At 40.7% G+C, this 11,842-nt stretch overlaps 1 protein-coding gene across 1 annotated transcript in view; it reads left to right on the top strand. All coding sequences in view use genetic code 11, as the record gives it.

Annotated features, from left to right (window-relative positions):
• The window catches only part of EGR_09294 (Neurexin-1-alpha), a gene marked incomplete at both ends in the record, with an annotated part of 11,717 nt that extends 6,841 nt beyond the window's left edge, over positions 1 to 4,876 (top strand). The window contains 5 exons of the mRNA XM_024498543.1: positions 1,002 to 1,278; positions 3,868 to 4,079; positions 4,121 to 4,289; positions 4,553 to 4,651; positions 4,731 to 4,876. Of these exons, the coding sequence (XP_024347048.1) occupies positions 1,002 to 1,278; positions 3,868 to 4,079; positions 4,121 to 4,289; positions 4,553 to 4,651; positions 4,731 to 4,876 (903 nt within the window). The remainder of the gene's footprint in view (positions 1 to 1,001; positions 1,279 to 3,867; positions 4,080 to 4,120; positions 4,290 to 4,552; positions 4,652 to 4,730) is intronic.
• Positions 4,877 to 11,842: the final 6,966 nt, after the last annotated feature.

Raw genomic sequence — 11,842 nt, forward strand, 5'->3', positions numbered from 1 at the left:
CCTTTCAAATCTTAAGGATGTACCCGGAATAATTTATGAATACGTTTTTCGATTCTCCTGACATATACCAAGAATAGAGCCTAATTTATCACCTTTAAAATATTTTGACTCAGTTCCCTTTCATTCCAAGTGTGGTTCATAGCATTCTCTTTGATTAATTTATAAAAATCATATTCACTGTCACATAGACTTTTTTATTTTGCCTTTAACAATAAAGCGCCTTCGATGGCGATGAATTTCTTATCACAAAGCGGGTTAGACAAAAGACTGTTAAAAGGTTGCTTTATCTGCGCATTTACGGTTAACCGTAGTTTAGTTTTAACTGAGAGAATCAAAGGCAATGCATAATATACGCCGAGCACGCAATCATTTGGTAAAAGATTTCCATCAATGTTACATAACTATTTTTAGGAGTGCCAATATTTTCCCTTTTCAAAGACATCAGCCAAAATTGTAATTTAGCCGCTGGTGTACTTCCCACTGCACGATACATACATTGGGATGTCTCAGGCCGAAAATACTGCAAGCAACCTTAATGGGTAAAATCGGAGACCACTGAAGTAACTAGAGACCTTGCCGAGTGGACTATTATTGTGTCATAAATTGGAGCTGATAATACCCTCAGTCCTCACCCCCTAATTCCGCACTTTTTTGTCATATCGTTTAGGAGTTTTATTTTCTTTTGCCTCAAAAGTTACCATAACTTGGTGCTTACAATGCTCAAAGACCAAAAAAATAATAAAAATCATACTATCCAATTTGTCTTCTGTTGGGAGTACTCTTAATGCAATTTATGTAAAAGTTTCGCCATCATCTATCCCTTAATATGTCGCTTTAGGCATAAAGCTGCAGACACTACTGGCTTACTTGATAAAGACAGCCTTAAGTTAAACTTACGCAAATTAAATTGCCTCCACATGGGGAAATAACTTCACCTCTTCATTTGCCTACATAGAGGCAAAAATTGTCTACTTACTAGTAGCAAGTACTATTTCCGTTAGGGTTGTATTGGTGGATTCGGCGTAAACAATCAAACTCAAATGGACATTGGGACGTTGGCGGAGGTGACGATGGGTGAGAATCGGACCAGTCTGGTGTGCAAGTGGCAGGTGGTACAGGGATGCCTGGAGCGCCCTTCGGAGGCACCAAAGTGCACAGCTTTCGCTCAACAGCGACGACTGCCCTACTGCCTAAACGGTGGTGTCTGCCTGCATGTCTGGGCGTCGTTAAGGTGCTCCTGTGAAATGACCACATTTACTGGCAATCGATGCCATTTACGTAAGTTGTATGTCAGGATTTATCGCCCTTCATGAACGAAAATGCCATATGTTTGATGAGTTGAATATTCCAACCTGGTATCTTGAAGCTACTCACTACGTTTCACATCATTTTTTGTATTCAAGTCATCAAATGCTCCAATCTGAAGCTAATTCAACTGTGTCTCCAAATAGAATAAACCACATCTTGAGAGATAATTTGAAAATAACTTCGCTTTGATTTCGCGCCTAAGGCTCCACCTTTGTAATTCGCTGGAAGGCATGTCCGCTGGGTCATGCCAGATGCCTTCTAACCCTTCTGTACGTCGGCGGTGCACAAGTCCTCCTAGCATAAAGTCTCCTTCCGGCTTAAGAGGAGACTCAGAGAGCTGCATAAGCGTTCAACTAAACCTTATAATAACGCTTCCAATGTCTTTTGCTATCATAATACGGCTTTCAGAGTTGAGAAGAAAGCTAAATTTTGATCTCAAATGTACCAAACAGATTGATTTTACTAAAAAAAAATATATACTTTGGCCTACAAATCAGTGTTTGTTTTATGGTCGAAGGCACAAATTGCGATTATTCTGTTTTATAATAACATTTTGCAAGATGAGCGGAAAAGCAGTAAATACAATTCTATCTGCCCTGCTCGGTTTGATTTGGTGGTGGTTATAATCGCAATTAAGACAATTTATCAATCAGCATGTCTTGCAGAGGCAATAAAAATCAAAGATTCAAACATATCCAATACAGTCTGTTTAATTGTCCTTATCATCAATTTTTTTACACCTTTTTCGGCGGTTTTTACCTTTTTACAAGGTCTTATTTTTTGACGTAAGTTGTTTTCTGTAAAGATTTAGATGAAGCTTTTAGTTTCATGACATCTTCTAGACCAAGTTTTTTTTTATGCAACTTTACCTCTCCTTACCATTAAAATTAGCCTCTCAGAACACAACTAAAACACTTTTCCAGCTCTGGCAATGATAAGGCTAAGGTAGATAAAAATACCTTATGCGCTGAAGAGAAAGTGTGCTGCACCCTTTAATTGCATCTCAGAATGCTTTGTAGCGCGTCGAGTCTTTCCTGAGGTCGTAAGAAGTCACTGTAGTATGACAGAAGACATTCTACTGACGTGCAGAAGAGCATGGACTAGCGGCATGGCTTGGGGCCAGGCCGCCAAGAGGAAGTGCAATCTGTGGAGATCCAAGCTCTCTTTTGACAAAAATTCAGTTAAACAAACTATCTTAACGATATACAACTCTCACCTCTTTCAAGTGTTGTCTCGGCGCCCGCCATGGTTAGCCTCCCGCGTCGACCATTACGTATCAGCAGTGGGTCAGTGGACACTCGAAGACATTCACTCCCAATGTCGTCGATGCATCACTGCAATTCCAGTGGGTCTGGAGTTTTGCTCCTTTAGGGAAAGCATACTCTGAGGGGATTTTGCTCGATTTCCATACTTATCAAGACTGGGCGATGCTCTACATTAAGGCCGTTTGATGCTCGCATTGCCAGTTGTGAAAATACTAGCCTAAAAGCAGTCATTTAATAATGGAAGGGATTGCAAAGTAGTTTCGTGAGGATAAGGTCTTGCAGCTATTCCTCCTTTCTACATTGCTTCCACTTCAGAGCTGCTCAGTTATCTATCCATCTGGATTATATCCAGGTATAAGAGAGATAAAGGAGGTAACGCTCGCTTACTCAATCTGTATCCTCATGTAGGTATCATAGCCAGCTTTGTAGCGAACTTTTCCAGATAGTTTACAGCTAACGTCTCCTCAGGTATGGATAGCCTATCCTAAGAATATGGGAACTAGGGTAGTAACCGGAAATAAGCACCATTTTCAACCCTTCTGTTAAAGGCCAGCATAGATTCTCCCATGCGTTATATATGCACTTTTTGTTGCGTTAAGCTTTGGTACTGAGAAATAGAAATCGGAGTAGTTCTTCTCTAGGATCGGATTTGCCCGCCGCTGACACCAATGCAGGGCCTTGATTCTTTTACGAAGTCGTAAGAAGTCTCAGTAATATGGAAGAATATACATTACTCAGATACAAAAGAGCTAAGGCTATCCACATTGCCAGAGTCCATGGCTCCGAGCGGAAGCACAGTCTAATGGCACTCAATTTTTCCATCAATCAAGTGCAGTGGCAAACTGTCTAAGCATTACAGTTTTAGGAAAAGTTGCATTCTCAAAGATGGGGAAATTCGTGAAGCACCACCACTACCATCTCTATCGTTTAATTTGTTTTGCCATTTCTCCCATACGCCGACACATTACTTTTCCATTTATAAACCTCTGTCTTGCAAAAATGCATGGCAGTTTGCGTGTTCAAGGTTAAGGAGTTAAAAATATGGAGGAAATAAACTATTCCTGGGATCAAACTTTTTCTAAGACGCATCCCTGACCACGGACACAAGGCAACATGTTTTCTCTCACAAGTCCGCACTCTGGTGCTACTTTTTATGGGCCAATAATCAAGTTCTGTTTCGGTTGGATAACCCGAGAGAATGTAAAATGAATTCATTTTATATTAATTCGCTTCATTAATTTATTCAAAGTAATTTATCGAATCAGAATTTGGAGTTTGCACGGTCTCTTTTTAGCCGGAACCTCATTAAAAATCGGCAGTTCAACGAGAGATGGGAAAGAGAGTCGGGCCTACGTAAAATACACTTACCTTCACGACCACCAAAACACGAATCGTGAGGAAATCGCTCTGGGTCTTCAGGTTGCCCAGGCCTTTTCCCCTACTCGTTGCACTCTCCTTTATGTGGACACCAAGCAGGGAAATGTGGACTTCCTGCATATTTATTTGGTAAGCATGGCATTTGCGTCGTAATCTTTCTCTTTTCATAGGATTCGGGGTTAGTTAATCTTGTCTTCAACATGGGTGGTGGAGTGGTCCAACTGAGGGAACAGCGACGACGTCTAAATGATGGCAATTACCATCGCATTCGCATCTTTCGACATGGACTTGCGATACTGCTTGAAGTGGACGAATTAACCACGAAGCACATTTCGAATGGTAAGGTCGGGAGTCATGATATCTGTGAGGTGATCAAATAATTTTTTAAAAACCTTCGATGCTCTGAAAAAGTTTTCGTGATTGAAGAATGGACGAAAAGACACTGAGACCAGTAGATGGGTGGGATCGTTCGAGAGGAAAGCTTGACAAAGATCACGTGAATAGCTACTTCGATAAACTCTGCAGCATAAAAAAGAGTGAGCCAAGGGGGGTAAGGTGATAGACTCTGTAGTATTCCAAGACTGTATTTCCTTGCTTCAAAGGTCCACACGGCGAACAGTTCAACGACCAGCATACAATTTGGTTAGGACACGCTCCTGCTACGGAAAACTATACCGACGCCTTTCGTGGTGTTCTTTCAGGTACGTCTACTAAATTTTTCATTTTTATCTTAAGGAAAAACCATGCTGGCTCTCACTGTTTTATCCTCTTCTTCTGGAGGTGTATTTTACAACGGGCTTCCACTATCCGATCTGGCGGCGGGTCTGTCGCATCGAGCTGATGTGCATGTCACTAGGCATTCGGACATTCAATATCTTGCCAACTTCAAAATTAGCCTTGCTCCTAACTCCTTCTTTCGGCAGTAAGTTTACCCTTAGTATCGTTTTTGGCCTAAAAGATGAAGAAGTAGCCTTTAATTCAATCCATAGACGTATTATGCGCTTTTAGTTCAGCTGACTTTAGACGGACGAAAAGGAACATGTCTGCTGTAATTTGTTGAGATTTTCTATCCAGCCGCCGATTGTGTTACTTTTGGGCTAAACTTTTTCATATACTTCCTCTTTACGTTTTCTTCCAATGCGACAATTGGTTCCAGAGAGTGTTTCGCATAGCTCAGGTCACCCTTGAAAGCCTTTTAAGCTCAGATAACACTGAAAAATACGTATTATTAAAGTACTGAATGTTGGAAAGTCTGTGGGCGTAAGAACACTTTCACTGCACTGCAAAGGGAAACTGGAATTGCAATGACTGGAGTCTGCTTAGTTAAGTGTGCAATCCAAATAGTGGTGGTAGTAGTAGTAGTGAATACTTCGAATACGCTTTTTATAGGCAAAAATTATTCCAAACCTTGTCAAATGAGGTGTACTAACATTCGTAAGATATGATGCATTCTAAAACCCTACGTAATTGACTACTGGTTTACGCAACTACTTATTGAAGAAACAAACAAAAAATTGCGCCTGTAGGCTCTCATCAGCCTGCTAAAAAGCCATTTCACAAAACCAGTAGCTGCCTTTTAAAATGCCCATATGCATTTTGAATAATTTTTGCTGACGTCTGTCATGAGGTCATTAAAAGCCCTTTGCAGAGCTCCGAGACTGCTTTATTGAAGGAAGAGGCAATAATTTTACGGCAGTATATGGCGTATCGATGTACAGAATGGCTGGAGGCCACTGTCATGGTCCAGAGGCCATGGCGCCCAGCGTAAGACCAAAGGCAAGGACTTAACTACCCATGCAGCTAAAACAGAGAGACAAGTATCTAATCAAAGTATTGCTTAGCCCACCTCGCCTTTTGAACGTCATCCGTGGCGCTTCCTTTGGTCAATGCTTCTCGTTGACCATCATAGCGTAGTCTGCACAAACAAAGCCAGTCATCAAATTTGCATCAAACTACTAGGAAACTTGACCGAAACGTTACTGACTCCTCTTGGTAATCCCACTCGCTCTGGATTTTTATCCTGTTTGCAACTTGTATCAATGAAGAGGGAAGGTGTTGGCCATTAAGTAAGTCCACCGCTAGTCCTAAGATCACTCACCAAAAAAATAGAGTCATTTAATTAATGATGGGGTTCAATGCAGTTTCGATGGGATAAGGTTTTGCATCTGCCCCTCTTCATCACTTTGTTCTGACTTTAGTGGAGCCCAACCATATCTATTTGGGTCCTGGTCAGCTAGTAGAGAGGCAGAGGGGCATAGAGTGTTCACTAAGTTGGCATCTTCATACAGGCGCCGCAGACCGTTCCGTATCAAACTTTCCCAGGTGGTTCACTACTGGTGTCGCTTCTATTGCTAATAACTTTTCCAGAGGAAACATTACTGAAGTAGTTGCCAAAGGCAGACATCATTTTAACGCGTTCTTTTGTTTGCAGTACATGCTCATATTCCATCACACCAAGTTTTAGCACTAAGCGATGTGATCTAGGGCCAGTGTCCTTATGAGACAGAGTCCGCTTTCTGCTATCACAAATGCAGCGTCCCGTGACATTCCAGAAGACAAAAAAGACAAATGGTAGGACAGTATACGTAATGTTGGCGCATAGAAGTGCAAAGGCGGTGCTTTAAGTGACCGCAAAATCAAAACAAAGGGTTAAAAATAATCATAGCGCTTCAATATAAACCGGCAAACTCATATCCGCAACTTAGGCCCATTGGCGGTTCTATGGTAGCACCGTGGCAGAGTCAGTGAATTTGTTAAACAGGAGGCCCTGAGTAAGCGCGGAAAGTCTACTTTAAGCGATGGGCTTATTCCAGATCTTGACAGACGTCTTCAATACATCGAGTTAAATGGTTCCAATGAGGCAAAGATCCCGCCCTTAATGGTTTGCATTGGTGTGCTATAGTTTTAACTTGTGCTCTTCTACACTTGTTGATAAAGATCTGCTGACGTCTCGCGTTGTTTATGGTGGAGGTGAGATTTGGCCTTTTAATTTTAAACAATATTAGAATCACAAAAATTGGGCAGTCAAGGAAAGAAAATGGTTTTTTTACAAAGGATGCAAGAAATATATAATGAATGAACAATAAAATCCACTTGAGCTTTGATTCACTTGTGTTTGTTAAAATAAAAGCAACTGAATTGATTGCAACACCACCTAATTGGAGAACTATGATAATGTAAAGAAGCCTTATAACTTTATTTTGGCCCCTTTCACAACTCACACGCCTGCAAATTGTGCCTTTATAACACATTTTGCCCTAGCAGCAAGCATCCTACAACCAGTCATCCCTGGATCCATCTCATTTTTATTCCCGATCTGGCTATTCCATTCGATTCCTTTCCATTCGCTGCGGCTCCTTTTTATTCTAGCTCGTAGTTAATCGTTTAGTTGTAAATTGCCAAATAAATAAAAGAACGATTCCTTGAAGAAGGATGTTGCAATATTTACCCACCCCGAGGTGCAGTTATTCTCACGGTTGGGCTAGGAGGCATGTGTTCTGAGTGAGGACTTTCTTCCCAATTTTGCAATAGTTCCGGACGTTTCTCGAGAGGACGTTTCTGTTTTCCATTTTCAATTCCATCGTATTAAGTAGATTCCAAACTTAGTGGCTCTGCATTTGGCAAGAAGTTCAAAGTGTGTAATTTTCTTTGCAGTCACCACACGTACACGCCCGTACAAAGCCAGTACAGTTATGCGCTGTTAAGGTGATGGAGGCCTTCAAAGTGAGGAGTGGGTAGTGGGTGGATCATGTGGGAATAACCTAAGGATTGGTTTGCTCATTTAACGGACGTTGCATTATTAAATTCTTTTCTCATCACAAGTCACTCACTCGATCAGACAGTCAACAGCCAAGTGAAAAACGTCACTATTTTGTAGACCATGTGAAGGAATTGGCTGGCAATTAAGTAAGGGTACTTGAAGCCTTTCAACATCTATAAATGCACCCTGATAGAACAGATCCCCTAATTTTTAGTTGCTGGTGATGTAAGTCATCTGGCTCCTAAGTCATTTTAATTTGAAATTGCTGCAAAACATACGTAAACCGTTCATTCCCGATTATTATGGCCAATGGTGATATGCAATTCTTTTTGATTAACGGAAGAGAATCCTCTTTAACATGATTTACCCATTCTTGGGTGGTCCATTAACATAATAAAACTTTTAAACCATTTCTGGAGTATGCATTTTTCTACCACACCTTCTTCAAATGCTATACAATAGTCGGTACAAGAAACTGGCTTTTGCTGCCTTGGAACCGGACTATCTTTAGTTGGCGAAACAGTCAAGCTGGGATCACAATCATCAGGTACACTTGATATTTGATGAGGATGCGAAACGGTAGAAAATCAGTCGAGAGTACAAAAAATAGCATCGTACTGGCAAAGTAACATGTACCCATGAGAAATTACAGGCGCCATACCAACGACAATTACCGCAAAGACTTTACAATCGCCTGCTATTTAAATGGGAAGGTTCGAGTTACCAAGCGAATACCCATTTGACAAGATTCCATTCCAATGTTTTCCTCCCCAGAAAAGCAACAAGCAATTTATTCCAGTAATTTAAGAGAAAGGCTGATTGGATGTAGGGACTTCATTAGGTAATGAATATTTTGATGAATCTATATGAAACTGAGTAAAAAAAGTAAATTGCTGACTTTGAAAAATAAATAAAAGGATAGTTGGGTAAATTAGTGGAATGGGTGAAAGAAGAGGTAGGTGAATTTATTAATACGACCTTTCTCCTATAGGTTGCCGAGTGCGGATCTTGCCAACACTGAGGGCACCTCTTATCACGACGATGAGGCAGCGCTGTATGCAGGCGAGGCGCACAGCTCCTCCTCATCCCTTACTACCTTCACCACCACCACCACCACCATCGATTCCCTTAACTTTCAGTCTCACCGAGAATGGATCCAATTTCCACCACAGACACGTCCATCCACAGACGACTCTGTTTCTTCTCCCCTTCAGAGCCACGTCAACACGTGGCTCCTTGTCTGCCTTGGCGTTGCAGGCCTAACCCTCATAGTTGCCCTCCTACTCCTCCTTGCTCACTGTTTTCAACGACGTCGAAGGCAACGACGATATCGGCCACAACCAACCCGACTCACAGATCAGCAGATCACTGAAAGGGTTGGAGAACATCGCATCCATTCCGTGGAATGGCTCAAACCGTCACAAAGTATCAAAATAGAGCCTGTAATGCCACCGAATCACCCATCCATTAGCTATGTCGCCTTCTCTGAACCCTCCTTCGTAAATTTTATCACTGCGCGTGAGGAACATCTGTAAATACAAAGCCAGCTGATGATCCGGAATATGCATTCCATGGAGTCATATAGACGTGTACAAAGCCCCATTCTAAAAAACCGAAAAACCTTAAACCTTAAAGGCTGTCCTTTTTTCGATCTTAAGGGGAGTCTAAGCCATCGGTAAAAAAATATTTCGCTATAGTTTGCTTATTGAAATGTCACTTCAAAGCAATTGCTAAGAAAAATTTATTTGTAAAGTGTTTTCTAATGACGTGATGGAATTTGGGCACAAAAATACTCTGTTTGGGTTCTTTAAATAAGTTTTTTTGAATGAAATTATGGTTGGATTTTAATAAGCATTGTTTAACTTACTGAATTCGTAGTGGGTAACAGAGTTATGTGTTCAATGTGGCTTTGTTGCTAGGCTACCACTATGCATGACTGTTTGGCAAGTTTCACATAGTGCTAAAAATATTCAGTGTCGAAAATTGCTCCGTTGTTTCAAGGACTGGTAAGTCGAAAGCATTCCGAGACTTCTACCCACATATCTTTAGCTTTCGTTTTGTTAAGGCCTCAAGGTATTGGCGTTAATCTCTTTTCGATGTGTTATTAATGACTCAACTTTTAGGAAAATCACCACAGAAATGCAAATATTTCACAAGTCCAAAATTTGAGACAATGTGTGAGATTTAAAATTAAGACGCTTTCAACTCCACGTCACTGAATACCTTCGTCATTGGTATTGATGATAAACCGCCCAATTAGCTGTTTTAGCCAATGAGCTAAATGTATTTTAACGAATGACAATCCCCGTGAGACGTGCCAATATTTTTTCACCAATTATCTTGGTATCGAGCATACACATTAGCCAATCAATCACCTGGCTTAATAAATAATGAGTACTTTTATTGATGACCTTCAAATGAACTTTTGCACAGCAAATAGTACATATTTGGTGCCAATTCAATTGTCATTCATACCGCATTTGACAACTGCATTCATCTGAATTCGAATAATCAGATTTTATTAGTACCTGTCTACTCCGGCTAAATGCACGTGGGGTTTGGTTGACGTGGTATTTTTTGGTTGTTTGGCCTTTGTTATGTAGTGTGGGCTGTAGAGTCAGGGTTAATTTGCGTTTGTCAGAGGCTGGTGAAATGATATGCTCCAAATATCACGCAAGAGTAAAACTATGCATTTGTGGCGTCTAAAAATTAAGCTTCTTAATAGTCTCACTTTGTTTTTAGCCATAATAATTCCAGTTGTATAATTCAGATAATTATTTTGCGATTAAAATAAATACCTTTGTGACAGTTAATAAGCACTAATATCACGGCCAGTGGTTAATAACTAAGAATAGCCATGATGACGCACTGGACAGTTGAATGGAAGAGTTCATTAGTGGCGTAATTTTTAACCAGCCGTTTAACAAAAAACGTTAGAATCATGCAAATGTTGGTATCAACAGCCGAAATGAGATTCTCCCTTGCTTAATTGCAGTGTGACATCTGTTAAAATCCGACTAGAAATATTCTCAGAAATTGAACGAGAGATAGTCAGCATTATGCATCCTTCTGATTCCGAATCTTGCTCTAATTTCGTTACGTTTTTATGGTTGGTAAGAAACGCCATAACTAGCTAAGAGTATAGTCAAGAAACTGCAGGCTTTTCAAACCTAACGTCTAGAATCTTCCCCCTTTTCTTCACCGCCAACTTTTGAGACACCATTTTGACACATATTTCGCTCAGCCTATCGATGTCATGTGTCGGAGCATAGACGGATCAGCACCCACAGTGAGATCAATATTTCCGACTGTTTTTTTAAAAATCATAGTTCTAGAATGACGTCTAAAATGTTTTGGTTTCAATTGCGACTGCTGTATTAATTACAGCCCCCATTGATAGGGGAGCTTGTAACACGCCATATGAGGTTCACCTACAATGCTAAGTGGTTTGCGCAACGCTGCATTGCCCTAGCCGATTTGCCAAAGGTCGGCAATTAAATGACACCCACCAACGCAGATAATTGCATCTTCTCTCGTCTTCATTTCTAACACCGAGAAAAGGGGATGAAAGGGTATTTAATAACATTTCTTGGGACTATTCACTGGCAAGGTTAAATCTCACCTCCTTCTCTCCTTGGCAGCCTAATCACAATTCTGCTTTAAGTAATTCCCGACAAGTAGGTGAAACCTAGCTTCAAAAGGGTAAAGGAATCGTGCATTTTCCTGCAGTCACTGAAACAGTCCTCGAGAGACAATGTTAAGGGAAGGTGTAAAGACTAGCGCCTTTACAACCTTGCTTTTGCCACTAAAGTTACTATTTCCAGTAGATTTTTATTTGAGTATATTTTTAAATGTCGATTTGAAATCCTGAGTTGAATAACCTAACTAACCACCCTAAATTGAGCATTGCCCTTATAGTGAGTGAAACTGGGATATAGCGAGTGAATAAGATAAGACTCTCATAAAGTGGACGATTCGAGTTGTGATGGAATATCTCCTATGTATTATGCAAGTGTAATCCACCGGTTGTTTGTTTAGCTCTCATCTTTGGTACAGGGACCGCTAAGGTGCTCTGCCATTTTGCCTTCGTCGGGTGAACAGGCCTCGAGGAAATATATCTTCTGCCAGAGTA

This window comes from Echinococcus granulosus, assembly GCF_000524195.1.
Source record: "Echinococcus granulosus chromosome Unknown EG_S00141, whole genome shotgun sequence".
NCBI classification, from domain to species: domain Eukaryota; kingdom Metazoa; phylum Platyhelminthes; class Cestoda; order Cyclophyllidea; family Taeniidae; genus Echinococcus; species Echinococcus granulosus.